The sequence below is a fragment of the Zophobas morio genome, unplaced genomic scaffold, assembly GCF_036711695.1.
Source record: "Zophobas morio isolate AGI-343-1 ecotype UQ-CSIRO unplaced genomic scaffold, CSIRO_AGI_Zmor_V1 ptg000005l, whole genome shotgun sequence".
Classification (NCBI taxonomy): Eukaryota; Metazoa; Arthropoda; class Insecta; order Coleoptera; family Tenebrionidae; genus Zophobas; species Zophobas morio.
Window position 1 is genome coordinate 8524603 of NW_026972110.1, and position 17291 is coordinate 8541893.

The 17291-nt window shown below is 34.6% G+C and overlaps 1 protein-coding gene and 1 long non-coding RNA gene across 3 annotated transcripts; one reads left to right on the plus strand and one right to left on the minus strand.

Annotated features, from left to right (window-relative positions):
• The first annotated feature begins 7496 nt into the window (after positions 1 to 7496).
• Positions 7497 to 8453, plus strand: LOC135122604 (uncharacterized). The gene is made up of 3 exons (XR_010279423.1): positions 7497 to 7641; positions 7868 to 8070; positions 8120 to 8453. It is a non-coding gene; the product is annotated as an uncharacterized LOC135122604 (long non-coding RNA).
• Positions 8416 to 17218, minus strand: LOC135122600 (dnaJ homolog subfamily C member 7). 2 transcript variants are annotated; one of them, XM_064046880.1, is made up of 3 exons: positions 17135 to 17218; positions 8843 to 10146; positions 8416 to 8789 (listed from the first exon to the last, which is right to left on the minus strand). In XM_064046880.1, the coding sequence occupies exons 1-3, from the start codon at positions 17200 to 17202 to the stop codon at positions 8680 to 8682; spliced, it is 1482 nt and encodes a 493-aa protein (XP_063902950.1). In that variant the 5' UTR covers positions 17203 to 17218; the 3' UTR covers positions 8416 to 8679. The 2 variants fall into 2 exon arrangements, with proteins under 2 accessions (XP_063902950.1, XP_063902948.1); XM_064046878.1 differs by having other exon boundaries at positions 8840 to 10146.
• Positions 17219 to 17291: the final 73 nt, after the last annotated feature.

Here is a 17291-nt window from a genome sequence, read left to right on the forward strand (position 1 = left end):
AATTGTGAGTAACTAATTAGTTAAATGATTGGGGTTGACTGCCATGTCGATTGCAAAAAGCTCATAACATAATAATTCATACAAAACGGTACATTTTCTTGAAATTTCAAAGTCGCCTTTGATGCCAAATATTTTTAGTCACGTTGTATTATTAGTTCTTATTAAATTCCTGATATTTGTTCCTTGAATAGTTTCCATATTTTACATTATATCTCCTGTCGAACACGACATTCCCTCAGTAAATAATTTAAATGTTATTCATCCATTGTAATCTTTAATTATTTCCAGTCGGTATACAAAAGACAATAAACCACTGTAAATAGTACTAATACGTATTTTGTTAGACGATCTTGACCTTTGTTCTTAAGGTTAATTTTTTGAGACAGTTAACACATCACGCTTTTCGAAGTCTGCGATAAAAACATTAAATTGGCAGATCATATTTACATACTTATTAGGTTTCTTTCACTTCAATTTAAATATTGAAGAAATGATTTCGAAAAAAAAAAATTAAAGTACTGTACACAGATATATTGAACTTTCCCTCCACTTCGAAGCACACCTAATTGTGCATCCCCAAGTTATTACATTGTTGAACTATAGATACAAATTTGACAACGTCGGTTCAAAGAAAGAGATACTTAAAGTAAAAAAATACTCTACATGCATAGGCTCCCAAAAATATATAGTTATGTATTTTACAGACATATTTAAGTCCATAAAATGAATTTTTTTCGGACTCGATCTAAAAGATTTTGTCGGACTAGTACATAAAAACAGTTTTTACGGACTAATCGTTGCTGTTTTTGACAGCTGTAAGTAAAAAATATTGTTTGTAACTAAGAACTGTATTTTAGGTACTTGTAACAAAAAAACTACCTATTTTATACAAACACGGAATAATTTTTGCATTACAAATTAAACTTTTCAGCATCAGTTTATCAAAGTAAATGCCCTGTCAAGGTAAATAGCTACTGTTTTGATTCCAGAGAACGAAAAACCTGCTTGGGACCATAATGAGTTACCATTTTCGATTTACAGAGAAAAAGACAGAAACAAATATTGCTAAAGGGATCCATTTTACTTTTCTTGTTTTCTTGGTTGTTGTTTCTTCCTGGAGAAGTAATCTTTACATTAAAAACAGTTCTTTCAGAACTTTGTATATGTTTTTGCGTATTCACTGAAAAATGGCATTTCTTAGAGCAGAAAGCATTTATGATTGAGTCGTGTTTTCGAAAGGAAATGTAAACGGTGTGCATATGGAAGTACGCCATTCAAGCGGTTTGGGACGAATTCTATGAAAAATTTCCTAACCACATGGTCGACTCCGCCTATTTTTGAAACGCATTATAACGATTTGTGTGTGATAAAGTTCCGAGAAATTTTGACTCTACAAAGAAACGAGAGAAGTGAAAGGTTGAAATATAAGAAAAAACTCCAGAGAAAAAATTTAGCATTGTTTCCTTATCGAGTAGCATGTGTGTATAAGAATTACATGAAGCCGACTGCCGGGGGTTTTTGTACACATTATATGTTCTGCGGCTGTTTTACAGACGAAGCCTGATTTCATTTAAGTGGTTACATTCTTTCTCAAAATATGAGAGTATGAAGCATCGGAAATCCACATAAGTAATGTGGTGACCGAATTTGAATCACGCTGTCGCGCTGAAATTAATTAACAGCGACCCGAAATCACATATTTGAATAATTTGAATTTGAGAAAAAAAAAAAATCAATCAAAAATCGTTAAACATAGGCAAGCATGTGCACGTTGGCGCTTGGGGGTAGTTAGTAGTTCTGCATGTTTAGTTAGAGGGCGGTAGTTGGCCTTGACAAGAGAGCGGCATGGCGAGAACATGATGAAAGCGTGATTCATTACCTTTTGGTTCGGTGTAGTGGGTAGTGGGTGCATGTGAAAAGACGCTGTATTGCTGTAAGTTGGCTAGGTTGAATTAGTTGGTTTGATGTTAATAAAAGGGAGAAAGCCTTTGTTTAACGAAAATTAATCGTAACGGACGGCGTACAGTTTTGTCCAACACGCGCAGCTAATTCTTGCGGTTTTTAATCGGAAAAGGCGAATTTTTGAACGACGCCAAACCGTGTAAATTCAATTCATTGTTTGTAAATTCACAGTTAATGTTAGGCTTTGAATCGTTAACTGGTGCTAACACAATTTAACAAACATTTGCTAGGAGTTTTCATGCAATTCACTTAGTCAGGATTAGTTTGATTTTATTCGTCTAATTATGAATGAATAAGTTTCTGGATGCTAATACGTAAGGGTTACATTATAACACTTAATTCTTCACACAAGATTGCTAATAGTTCATTTACGGCAGTTAAATTAACAAAATTCATTATAGTATGAACTGGCAGGGGGTTAAAATAATTTCTTCCCTTAGGCAGTTATCATCATTATCATCATTACACCACCGAACCATTTCCTCGCAACGTTAAAGATTAATTACACCACCGAGGCATGCCCTCGCAACGCTAAAGACTGATTACATCACGGAGGCATGTTCTCGCAACGTTAAAGATTGATTACATCACCGAGGCATTTCCTCGCAACGTTAAAATTTACATCATCGAGGCATTTCCTCGCAACGCTAAAAGGTACATCACCGAGGCGCTTTTTCCTCGCAACGATGACTGGATATTTTTGTGTTTATTTATTATATGTTTTGTTGGGATAACCAGTTCACGGTATTATAAACCCTCAAAGCTAATTGTTTTTAGTAACCAATCACTTGGATCAAGACATAATTCAACGTCATATAAATTCTCTGTTTGAATGGTTGATAAAGTATGGCAAGTATTTATCTCATGTAAATTTTGTTAGCTTTGCAATTTTTCGCCTCATACAATATTTCTCTATCTCACAATTTTCACCTGAGTAATTTTCCTTTGTTGTATAATTTTAATTGAACGTAAATTTGATTATCCTCAGTTTTAACCTCACATAATATTTTTATTTGCGCAAGTTTATTTCACACCAGATCTTTTGTTTTTATAAATCTTTGCTAGTTTTGTTTTGTAAATATTTTGTTGATGAATGTTTCCATCGTATAAATTATCTGATGTCCAATTTTAATCTCACTTAAGAATTATTTGTTTAAAATTTCACAAGACTGCATGGCGAATTTAAATGTTGTTTATTGCCCTTTGAGACTTTAACACTTGTTCAGTTGTCGTTAATATCAGTGTTATAAGAAATTGAACATTTAAAATGGAATTGAGATAAATAACACCGAAATACGTGGCAGACGCGAAGAGCGCGGTTCCTAGTCGGGCTGGCGAGATTTATCGCGTCACCTGCACAAAAGATGCAGGTTTGTATAAAATTCAGGGGCGGTCGCGATGTTGTAACGCTGTCGACTTGGTCCAATAGTCGAGACCCAAGATAGAGAGATGTTTTGCGGTAGTAATTTTAAATTTGCCGCCACACGCCTGTAATAACTTGTGTATTTGCATCCAGTTACTTTAATTCAGATTTTCCTTTATTTCTATTAAATTTGTGATATTCAGATATTTGCATTGATTCAAAAACATATACGTAGGGTTTTTACACTTGTTCGCTTTCCCATATGTGTGTCTTGTCAACTCGCGGTTGTCTCTTTCTGTCATATTTTTATGTGTTTCATTTGCGATGCACATATTATATATGGGTGAATAAACCATAGGGGGTTTTTGAGGCTGAGAAGTGAATGCGATCTCCCCCCCCCCCCCCCTTGGGCAGCCTGATGGCATGTCACGAGTCGCCCTCGCTCCCAGCTTCTTTTCCTCCTAGAGAGAGGTGCAATTTTTAGCCCCCTCCCAAAAATGTTGTCTATTATTTCTTGCGGTCTCTACTCGCACGCAGTGTATGCTCACTTGTATGAAAGAACGTCTATCGCCATTTTTCAAAAAAAAAAACAACGTAGGTCCCACTTTGTTAGACGATCACAGCCAAGACCAAATTTTGAATTTTTGAATTGTTCGCGAGCCTTGCAAACTTTTTGAAGTCTCAATTTAAGGCGGGAAGTTTGGGTTATCACAGTATGTTGGGACTTTTCTCTTCATCTTCAAAAAATTGATGTTTGGGCTGCAATTAGTGAAGGCCTATATAAATTTTAAGGTAATCATGGTAATAATAATTATGTGATTAATGTAATCCTCTTCAAGCTAACCTAATCGCTAGTAGAGATCCGCAAAAATTTTAGCAGATTTTAGGTATACCACAACTTCATGACGAGAAAATGGAAATAAGTTATTTTCAACAAGACGCATGTACAGCGCATTCGACTAGGACCAGGATTAATCGAAATATAGAAGAATATCTAGCCCTCGAGATCTCGTGATCTTAGTCCTGGTCCTATTTAATTAAAGAACAGAAATTATCCAACATCTGTCAAAAATTTGGAGAAATTAAGTTTGAGCAAAACAAAAGAAATTAACTACTTAAACAATACTTCCGAGACATTGAGGCATGAGATCGATTGAGTTAAACCAAGAGTTCATTTATGAGTTTATAACAACAAGATGGGCAACATTTTCAGCAATTACTGTAATTTAATTTTATGTATTTGATAAAATTAAGCTTGATGTATCCAATTTCCTTATATTTAGGTAATGTATTCACAGTTATTTTATTCCGAATTTTAGTAAATACAAATCAAACTTTAACACTTTACACTTATGTATGCCGGATAAGCAAAAAGTCCCCACAAAAAACCTGTTTAGAATTCATGTATCAATTTCTTTAAGAATAATTCGGGATATTTCCACAATTTGGTACTACCGTCACGAAAAGTTATACAAGGTGATTGCGAAATACATGCAAAAAAAAATGGGGAATAGCTCACAATATGATTATGTCACTGGGTAAAATTCACGGTCCTAAGTAGTAGCAGTGTCTAGAAAAAATTATTTGAAATTAAATGTAAATTGTTGTACGCGCCGCTGGACTGTTTTGTGACCTACATAATTACTACAATGAATGGAATAGAGCGAGTCGGATTAAAAACCAAAAAAGTTACTTTATCAGGCACTTTTTTAATCCCAACGTGAAAAACACGAGAAGGGCCAGTTAGCATCGAGCGGTCGGTGAAATCGGTTTATGGTGGAGTTTTCCCATGCAGATTGTGTCGATATGGTAATTGGTGTGGGCGAACATTTGCATGAGTGATAGAAAAACTCCGAGATCATGGTACCTTCAACTTCAAACTCACGATCGTGGCCGTGATAGGACAGAAAGAAGAAGTTGGATTTTCACAGCTTGTAGTGCATCCTACATTAAAAGAATACGGCCACATCCATACCATGTTGACAAAGTAAAGGGTTTGGAGCCCGCTGATTGTCCACGTTGTGTAACTCACTTTTTGTCCGATCAAACTCCACATGCTCGTCCACAAATACGATTGCAAGAGACGGTTTTCGAGAAATGTGTATCGGTTGGATGAAACAGTTCGTTTGTGGAAATCAACAGTGTCCAGAAATTATCGAAGAGCTTCAACGAGTGAAAGTGGTTTTTACCTATCAACACACCTCTTGCAACGCTCTGACGCCTGTATTGCTAGTCAAGGACAACATTTTCAAAATTTCTTGTAAAAAGGTAGTAGCATTCTAAGTTGCTCTTATTTCTGTTCCAATAAACAATCTAAAATCGTTGTGACAAGGACCAAACATCCATCAGAATCAAAATTACCAAAAAACTTTCACATTGACCTTTAACGATGATGAATGAGTAAATGAATGAACGAATGATAAGCAGCAAAAAGTCGGTTTTACTTTTAATTGAAACTGAAAGTGTTTAGGTCGTTTTTATTCGAACGTTTTTCCAACTCTGTTTACAAGGTGGCTCAGTGCCTTCGTATCGAGGGTGGTTCATGGGGGTTTTGCCCCATTCGATTTTTAATTTGTTTTTTCTATATTTCGGCTCTACTAGGGTGGGGGATGCCGTGGTTAAAATATTTGCACTTATTTCGCAGTCACCCTGTATAAAATACATTGTTTATGAGAGTCACATGCTACCTACTAAATCGGAAATAGTGGTTTCTTTCAACGAATACTGTCACTGAAATAAAGACTGGGTACTTTTTCGGTCATTATACATGTAACACTGTACTTCCAAAAATAATAAATATTATGTATTTACAATACCATAGATTGTATTATAACAAAAATAAATTGTAAAGGAACGGTAAAAACAATGCACGAATGCGTGTTTTGCATTATTCAATACTGTTTCTTACGAAATTGTTAATCTCACTAATGTTTGTTTGCTTGCCTTAAACATTGATTAAATACATATTTAATTGTAACTTATAAGGATAAATACTGTCCAGCGAAATATGCTGTACTGATGAGACCTAAGGAGGTCAAATGTTCAGTGTGTTGTCTATAATTTTTAAAATAATTAGTACACATCTGTGCACAAAAAACAATGGTCTGAAATATCAGAACTCGGCTAACACTTACTGATAGGTGCATCAAAACGCACTGTACTTAATTTAGAGTAACAAGTTTTAGTTGGGGCTCTATCGTACTTGGTATACACAGATTTTGTTAATATCGGCGCAAGTGAGAAGGTACTGACCTTAACTCATGAAGGTAGAATTTTCTACTTCCACGCCGTGACTGTAATTAAGCTTGTCACCTGTTACTAAAGTTAGCTTCAGATTTGAATTTCGATTTGTGTTTTTCTTATTTAAACCATAGTATAGATATAGGCAGAACTATCTAAAGTCATTTTGCGTTCGACCAAGTAGGTAATAAACGCTAGTCACTATTTCCGGCTTATAATAATATTGTTACGTTGATCGGTAATTAAAATCGGCGTGGCTAAACCTCAACAATTTACTTCATAGTAATACAAAACTATACGACATACCTACACAGATTATGTACAGAATAATTCCGACTGGACTAGAATATATTTAACTAGACTCAAATTCTCTCATTTACTGGACTTAACTATCCGTTCCCGGCGGTGATCCTTATTTAAACAGCCGCCGTTCCTTTCTAGATATTTCGCGATAGAAGTAGTTCTGGAGTCCCCATCGCGATTTCCATTTCCACGCTTTTCTTTAGTCGATCGCCGCCGTCGGTGATGATGAGTCACTACCGCTCATCACCGTACATGCTAGACAACCCATAGGCGTCGTACCGGAGCGGCGTATGGGTTTATTTCGTAACAATATGGAAGAACAGACTTAGAAAAATGGAATCCAAATGCATATCTAAAGCCAACTTCGACACCGTAAAAGCACGAATTGCAAAAAATGCGGGTATAAAGAAAAATTAATGTGCCATGTGTATTTTCATAGCTACTGTAGCTCAAACTCAAGACATTATGTACTACTGATAAAGTATCAACGTACCTAATCATTTCCACCAGTAAGATCATGTGTTTTTATTTTATTAACAACAGTTTGAAATAAAATACTTAATTTATAAATACATCTAGTCCTCAGAGAAATAAACAAGTCGCATTGTCATTTTTTGTAATTTATTGTTTGTCAAAAACATAAAAAAAATTTCTCAATGAAAAGTTCATTAAAGTGGAAAAGAGCCACCCCCATATACCCGACAGATCATATCATTTCATCAAAGGCTCGGGAAGTAAACGCTTTGTATGGATTTAAACCAGAATATGAAACAGTATGTATTTGTTGTAAAAAATTTGTGAACAATGACACCCCACATTCTAAAATTACATAATAATTTTCGCTGTGACATAATCATTTCTGTTACACACCTGTGTTGGTATTCAGTTAAAACTTCTTTTCAGGGATACATATATTGCAAAACGAAATGTCCACATTGCATTTATATTGGATTCAAACTTAAAGCTTAGAATTATTAACAGTTTCATTTCTTCCATCAGGAAAAGCGTCCGCATATTCGCTTCCTGCTCTCAAATGAATATATGCGGCTTTGGTTCAGAGAAAGAGTGCTCTATCAAAAAGAGAATTACTCCAAGCAGGAGAAAACTAAGAGCGATGGAAAGTTACAACGTGGCTATGTTCAATGGAATATGGCAAACACCAGGTCAAAATGTAGAGAATTGCCGAAAATTCAACTGAAACGGTTTTGTCTGCACCTAAAACGCAAATTAAGTTTAACTGATTTGTTATAGTTTTCAGAATGCGATTTCCAAAATTGATACTAGAAGAACGGTAGAAGAAAAAACAAAAATATGCGAAAGATACAAGAAAACTATTGCACCAGTAATCCAAGTACAACGTTATAAGCCGGCATGTGCAGGAGTAACATCCAAACAAAAGAGTACCACTGGTACTCCGCAGAAGACACAGAAGAAAGGTGTTAAAGAGCCAGAATCACCATCTAAACAGGATCCACTAGTCGACGACACCAATGACTGCGCATTTGTTTGTAAACTCATAAATTAATTTAAATTATAAATACAACAAAAATGTATAATACATATATTAAATTTACAATGTAAACGATTTACAACAATTATGAAACAAGAAAGTCTTCTTTAAAATATGTAGGAGAACGTAGGCTTCGATACATAAGGGCAGCAAATTAAAAGGTTAAAACTTAGGATTTGATCATGTTAGGGATGCTAATCTCTAGCACATTTTAATAAATACTAGTGAAGGGAACAGTTGGGGAAAACATGGAATGTGGAAAGGCTTCAAAATATGACTTAGATGGTGGTAAATCCTTTGTCTAACTGAACTGAAAAGAAAATCCTCCCGGAAATGCTCCACCCAAATTGAAATCGTTACAATTGTGCGCTTGGCTAAAGAATGTTTGGAACACTTGAGTGGGATCGATATCTAAAAATAAAAATTCTGGAATACAGCTGAAAAACAAAAGAAAATGACACTACCTGACATTCCACCATCAAAGTCCTCCATGTCTTGTCCACTGTCGTACCTTGCTTTTTTCTTGGGATCTGATAAAATACCGTAAGCCTCCCCCAGTTCCTTGAACTTCTTCTCCTGGTCTTTCTTAACTGCGTCAGTCGCATTAGCATGTCTGTCTGGATGTAGCATCAATGCTTTCTTTCTGTAAGCCTTTTTTATTTCACCGTCTGATGCGTTTTTCTCTACACCCAAGATTTTATAGTAGTCTTTGCGTTTAGATTTCTTTAGTGCAAACTTTGCGTCTTGCAAAAGTTTTCGATGTTCCCGACTTTTGTTAAGTTTACAAACTTTTTCGTAATCTCTAACCGCCTCTTCGTACTCGCTTAAATCCATATAACAACTTGCTCTCCTTAAAAGAGCTTTGAGGTATGTGTCATCGAGATCTAAAGCTGCTGAGCAGTCATCTACAGCCTCCTTTGTTTTGGCAAGTCTGTGCTGTACTGTGGCACGATTGAAGTATAGTTTTGCATTAGCCTTTTTATTAAGAGGGTCGATAGCCAAAGCTTCAGTGTATAAAGCAAAGGCTTCTTGGAAACGACAATTCTTGTATGCTTCGTTTCCACTCTCTTTTGTCTTTTTTAATTCTTTAGCCTTTTTGTATGCATCCATGGCTTTCCTGTGATCTGGTGCAAGTCGTAAAACTTGCTGGAAGTGATTGAAAGCACTGTCAAGATTATCTTCGTAGTAAAGACACATCCCACGAACATATATAGCATCTGCGTTAGTTTTATCAAGGTGTAAAGCGTTATTTGCAATTTCCTGCGATTCTTGATACCGTCCTAGAAATGCCAGATATTCTGCTTTTGTTATTTTGTAACGCGTGCAAGTGGGAGCTTCATCTAGGCACCTGTCCATACAATACACTACCTTGCGAAAATCTTTTTTGTCAATTGCTTTGGCGGCTTCTGTTTCAAACTGTCTCATCTTCTCCACAGATTGGATTTCGTTATTGATACTTGCGTTTTTATCGAGTTGGCCGATTTGTTTAATAGCGTTATCAGAGGTTGTTAAATCTCCAAGTGCGATTGCACATTTTAGTATACGTACATACCCTTTGCTGAAAGACGGATCAATCTGGATGCATTTGCGGGCGTCTTCTAGAGCATCTTGAAAGTTGTTTAGCATCATGTAGCAGGCTGAGCGGTTGGAATAATATGCGGCTGTGTCCGGACATAACTCGATGGCTTCTGTGTAAAGATTAAGGGCAGATCGGTATTGTTTGACTTTGTAGAGTTGGTTGCCATTTTCCTTCTTTAGTTCGGCCAACCTGTAACAAAATTCTAGGTCCACAAAAATCTACATATCGAATAGCTGAGTGTTTGAAAGGAAAATGTCAAGGTTGATTAAAAAAAAAGTTGGTGTGCGCGTAGCGCACGTGTGCCACGAAATTTTGAGTGTAAAATAAATGAGAGTTGTATGTTGTCAAACATACTTTTTACGCGACTTATTAAATTCACGGGACCACTTCATATGCGTCACGTACATGACACATAACGCAAAATGTACTATGACAAATCATAAAGGAGTAACGATATTTTCATAATTAATAAATTCAATTTAATTTTAAGGAAAACTTGGTCCTAAAAATCTGGAAGATTATTTCAGTTCACAATTTCTCTGTGATTAAGCAAATTTGAATAGTAGTGAGAACATAATATCACTTTGTCCATCAATCAGTCCCATGTATTAAAATTTTCGCCAAAAGGGGACGTTTTATTTACAGACTAAGGGCGTAGTAAATAAGAAAAAAGATGTAGTATAGTATAATCTGTTGAACTTTATATTATACAAATATAATATCGTCAAAGGTTTTTTTTCATGTGAAATAGTACCACATTGTTGTTAAAAGACGCTTCAGAAAGTTTAATATAATCTGTTTTTTACTTTAAGACGGGTTTCACTAAAACAGTAACCATCATCAAGACGTGTAAAGTTTTTTTTTATTTTACCAAGATAAAGGACACAGTTATACAATAAGATATTTTGAAGCAAATCCGCCTTTGAGCACACTTTTATCCTACAGCTGCTTGAAATGCGTGATTCTGGAATAATGTTACACCCCTTCACATAACTGTTAATCACTTACGGTAGGTTCATGCACGAAAATTTAAGATTTAATTTAATTCTACGTAACTTAAGAAAAAGTTCAATTCCTAAAAGTATATGGGAGTGTTCAGTGTTTAGTGTAAGGTTAAGTTAAATACAAATTGTTCTGCGCATGTCCGTCATAACAAGTTCGGCAACGGTCAAATAATATCTTTGGTTAAGTTAATGTGCTCTCCATTGAGGAAAGGATGTATGTCTCAATGAGCGATAAGTGATAACTGATAACTGATGAAGGAATCAGTGAAGTAAGTAACTAAATACTCTCCGGGTACAATCTGTCTTTGACAATTGACACTTTTAAGAGGTACATGAAAGTAGGTTTTGTACTGCTTTTAAGTTAAGTTACATTAAATTAGTTTTAAATTTTAGTGCACCCACCATTACTTAAATATATATGTATACATATATGTAAAATTATAATATCGTATCATATCACAGTGTGTTAACATGACAATTTCACCCCTTACCGCCAAAATAAAAATTAAAATAGTTGGAAATTACTTTACACACTAACAAAAACTATCAAAGCTGGTTATGAGTTAAAGTAATTAATAAACATTTATTTTGATCAATTGGCTTTGACTGTTAAACACAATTAATTAATTACGAATTAATTACATTACGTAATCATTTTTTTATACGTAATTACTAACTAATTAAATAACTTTCCACTTTTACAGCCAAGTATAATTAAATTCATTCCACTTCATTCTATTTAATTATGGTTAAATTTATTTACTTGTTAATAATAATCAGCTCTCAATTTATAAAAAATCATCTTTAAATATGAATTAATTATACCGGGTGTCTGGAAAAAGTCGGATTAACTCTCCGCTACGTTCTTAACAATCAACTGGCGAGTCTGGGAAAAATAGTAAAAAAAAATCTTCTCACATTTTGGTGGAGTTATAATGATTTTAAAATTATAGTTCTTTTGCTACGTTTGACAACTAAACAACTCATTCATTATCACAATAACTAATAATAAAACTTTTAGTTAATATTTTTCTCGTCCATGACCATGTTTAATTATCACTTCAGTTAGAATACACAAAGATATGGCTGTGTTGTTTTTGTAATAATTTGATAAAATTCCATTTAACAATGTTTACCTGATATAAAGCGAAGGTGGATTTCAGTCACCATCGTTACTAAGAAACCAGAAATTAAGCCGGAGGTATTCACGCTTACGTGTGTGTGCTGTGTTGCCAATTTTACTTTTATAAAATTACGTTTTTTTCGTAATCTACATCATACAGAATTTTTTTTATTATTTTTTTGGGACTCCAGAAACTCCCGTATATAACGTACTGAAGAATTAATCCGCTATTTTCCAGACACGCGGTATTAACCGTGACAATTCGATTTAAATTTTAATTAATATACACTAATTAATAACTAATACGTCATTTGATTACCATTACATGTTTAGTTTTAATAACACATTATTAATTTTTGTTTGCGACAGATAAAACAGCCCTAATAAGTGAATATCCACGTCTAGATTTACTTATATATTACACCAAAAAATTATCTTTTTTTTTTTATATGAAAAACGTTACAAATTTGAACAGTATCACTGAAGTAAATTACGGTCATTAATTTGCACCACATTGGACGTATACTATTTTAAGTCTGTGATTTTAAGTTTGTAGTAAATTGTCAAAGTACTACAGCGTGATCAATTCCTGTTTCAGGGGCTTTCAATAAATTTTGTTTGAAATTGATGGAACTGTCACCCCAAAATTTGTTAGTGATGAATAAGTATTATTAAAACGTAATATAACCCAACTTTCTTCAGTGCTCAAAAGTGGTGGCATAGCGTTAAGTATTTGAATCAGGGGGCTCAAAATTACGACAGACAGGGTATACTACATGAACAGAATCCGGAAATTTTAGGAATGGTTATGTGTTAAAACATTTCGGTATGGGTTAACCTGGTTAATAAATTTTAACAGATACGTCACTAATAAGAACTTTTACAAAACAATACTTAATATGTAGTAATGAAATTACCTTTAAATACTTGTCGTAAATATCAAAATCGAATGGTATAGGTATCACTAGTCACCTACTCTTAAACCTAAAACAACCAATTAAATAAAATTTCTTAATATTGGTGCCATACTGTCAAAGTGGCAGATAAAATTACCGTGACTTTGACAGAATTTCACACTACATATACAGTTCCTACACTACATCAGAACCGAATAAAATTTTATTGGTATTTGAAAGTTAACCAGGAAGGTTGGACCCACAAAACCATAAATCACAAATTGAATGCAACCCTGGATGTTTCTAGCCCACCATACACTGGCGGCGCGCTCCTTTTATTGGTGTCATTATCCCCCTGCGTTGTACGACAATCCCTCAAAGTAGCGGTTGTAAAATTTTGCTAGGTACTGATGTACTGTAGGAATTGTATTTACAGTGTTCCAATTGCTGGTCCGTTTTTATGATGGAGTTAAATCTTCCACAATAGGACTCTGCCGCAAGCAATCCAGCGGTCATAAACTATCAAGAGACCAACTGTCTACACTACATAGGGCCGTACTTTCTCCCACTATGTTGTTATGTCTACCACCCGTACCTTCATTGAATGCAAATACAGCCGGTCCTGCACAACACGCGCCCGTAGACCCCTAAGATGATTTATGGCACGGATATTTACATTTTCAATTGAGTTCCTAATGCTTGCGATAATTGAGATTGCAGTGCCATAAAAACAGAGTCAGATTGGGACAACTATACTATAAATATGTAGTATTATATGTAGTGTGACGGTAGTAACAGTACAAGTCATAATTGATTCATAAAATTTCTTTTGAATCTAATTTCACTAGATTCTGCCCGAAGTTTTGATGACGTTATCTTCACTGATAAGAGAAGTGCATAAAATACATAACGACTAGACCATTTCTATCTGTCCATCCCCTAGTGCAAATTTTGAAAAATTGCTGATTGTAGTGTTTTTTCGAATTTACGGGAAAAATGGGGGAAACCTTGAGCGAGGTTAAAACGTAGTCAAATTCGTTTAAATGTCAACGAACTTCAGCATAACGCCAACGCAAAAATGAAATTTTGTATTTTTTTTTTTATAAAACGCAATGACTCAAAGTAACCAGCTTAATTAATTAATCAATTAATGCGCTTGTTAATAAAAGGTCAAATTTCGTCGCTGTCAATCGTACTTACAAAAAACCCAAGCAAGGCAGCATAACTACATATAGTATTTTCCAAAATTATAAAACCCCAACACTGCATTCTACCTTGAAAATACAATTGACCAGTGGCGGCTCGTGAAGTTTTCTTCAGAGGAGGCTCAAATTTGAAAACCACTACTTTTTATATCCTTCATTATCTGAATAATTTTTTTTGTCATGCTCAGGAAAAGAACACTAGAGATAAACTATTGCATCGATTAGTCTTTTCAAAATTGCCCTATTTTCACCAACTTTCTCGTTATAGTTCTCAATATCTTTCTTATGAGCGGAATCTAAAGTAGTAGAAGAAAATATTATGTTCCTGTGATTTTTCATGCCTTTACACTGCACATGAGACTGACTTATTTTCATTGCTCATTCTCGTTAAGTATAAGTAATATTAATATGCCGATAATACCAGCTGTTTTTAACGATCAGAAATAAAACGCAAATAAATTATATAAAAAACACCTTAGGCTTTACGTAGGTACTAAAGCCTAAACACCATTCACCACTGAATAGGGAGCACGCGAAACCACCTCAATGTTTTTCCAATTTACACCCGATCGCGCCAGTTAATAAGAAAGAGATAAAATTATCCGTGCGACTTGATCTGAAAAGAGATGCACTAGCCGGAGGCTAGCGGCCTGAAGCGGCACCCCGATGAACATTTTAGCCAATGCAGTGCTGAATGATGATGCGTCAAGGTTGCGGTCTCAATAGTAAGATGCATTCTCGGCGGAGGCTAGCTTCTACCGCTGGAGCCAAACGCGGAGTGGTGTGAATTATGATTGTAAGGACGCAAATATAATTTTTTTCGATATTTTAACCTGATATATGATGAAAGTAAATTAAATCAAACAAAATATTCTGAAAAGTAACAAATGTCTATAAAAATACAAATTCTTTCATCGAAAAAATTAGAGGAAGCTCAGCTCCAAAAAACAGAGGAGGCTCAGCCTCCCCTGCCTCCTCTGAGGAGCCGCCACTGCAATTGACAACATCGTAGTCACGGTGGTAGAAGTAAGGTGTGGAAACAAGCCGCTCCAATTTGTTGAATAAAACACGCATCCCAGTAGGCTTATTTACTACGAAATAGTATGCAGCACAGTATGTCCATCTATGTATTAACATTTCAACTTGTCCGTGTATTTATGAATGAAATAAGTGACAGATTCGTTGGAGGGAAAATAAATCACAGCACTACGGTTTGTGGTTGGTCTTTGGTGTGAATCGTGTGATTGGTAGATGATTCGACATTTGTGATTGGGTAATAAATGACATTGGCATAAATGTCAAAGATTTAATACAGTTTTCTATTACTTAATTTCAACTGATCTCTCTAGACGTCGCTGCGGTGTGGACAGATAATGACATATAATCCAAACCACGCGATTTGTGTTTTCTACCAATGATTTTGAGGAAAGTTATGAATGAGGTTTCCACACCTTACTTCTACCACCGTGATCGTAGTATTAAATCTGAAGTTTGACATGGGGGGAAAACAAAGATGGGTTATACTCAATTGCAGATTTTGAAAGAGTTTTGACGTTTCAAAACGTTTTAAAGAGAGATGGTAAACTCAAATTCTACGAACGTTAATATAAGTGACTTTTAATTTGTTTGTACCTGCGTGTTTCGTGATGACAACTTTGACGTTAGTTGAAGTCTCAACGGTATAATAACATAAAAATCACCACTGGAGTTTTTTTTGTTAGCAACTGAAATCAACAAGTGGTGTTTTTTTAATTTTGGCAAAAATTATACTTTATAAAACTTTTCAAGAATGCCGATTTTAGTTGTTTATTTCTTTCTAACATATGTAGCACCAACGCAAATGGGCAAATGTCTTGAGTACTGTTGGTTTTAAAATAAATTCTTTAAGAAAAAAAATCTCAAAAATTATTTATACTTACGTTGTAATTCGAAATGGAAAAAGTTGAAGAAAAAAGTAGCTAAGACTGGTCGTTTTTTGTGACACATTTTTATAACAATTTAAAATTTCAGCAGTTTATTTTCAATGAACTTCCTATAGCTGCTAAGTCTCTGGCATAAAAATATAGCACAATAATTTTTATGTATAGACCGGCTTTACTCTGCAAACAAACTATTACCAAGTTATAATTTTGTATAAATGTTATAATTACCTACTGTTACACTGTTTTAGTATACAACGAACACAAAATTATTACGTTCACTATTACTGTTAAAATAAATATTCTATTTTGCAGCTATTAGTACTTTAGCGCCAATTTCTTATCATATGAATCTGTATACCAAAACTGTTATCATGTAAACTATCAGTCGTTAAATATCACTAATTTAAAGTGTGAACAAGGTTTCCCACAATCTAAAATTATACCACAAAGGTTTGCAATTTGCATTATCATGAAAAAATAAAGCTATATTCACGCATTTCCGCCGAGATAATTTCGTATTTACAACGTGGACAAAGAACACTTACACATCACAGCTACTTTGCCAATCCATATTCTTAAACATTCAAAAGTGGAAAAGTGTTGATGTATGCACAAAGTCACAATGACATTGATTACAGATATTAAAATAGTTATTGATCAATCATTTAAATATCTTATTGATAAATCATCCTTGATTAGCAGATATCAAACAAATTCGAGTATATCTTGTCTGACCAAATATAAACACAACATTGCGGGGGAGTTAAAGTGATCAAGGTATATGACCTTTAAATTAAAAATAACTGTTCAAATAAAAGATTACAGACATTAATTGAAAACTCCGTCTCTTTGAAACTCAAAGTAGGCCAACGGAATAATTCAAATCAATAAGAAATTATACAGAAAGACGGGTTGACTATTTTGACAGTACATGACATTCAGCATGACAATAAAGTGAATAACAGACCCTACAAGTATTAATATTTCAAACACCAAAATTGTGCAATACAGCGTTTCTAGTACTTACTCAGCAGGATTTTTTGGAATTAGTAGATCTTCATTTTCCATAACAACATCCTCTCCAAAGTCGGCCATCTTGCACAACCTGAAGCAACCAACGAATAAGACCGATTCGAGGAACGAATTCAAAATTTTGTCATCCACACATGCGTAAAAGTTGAAAT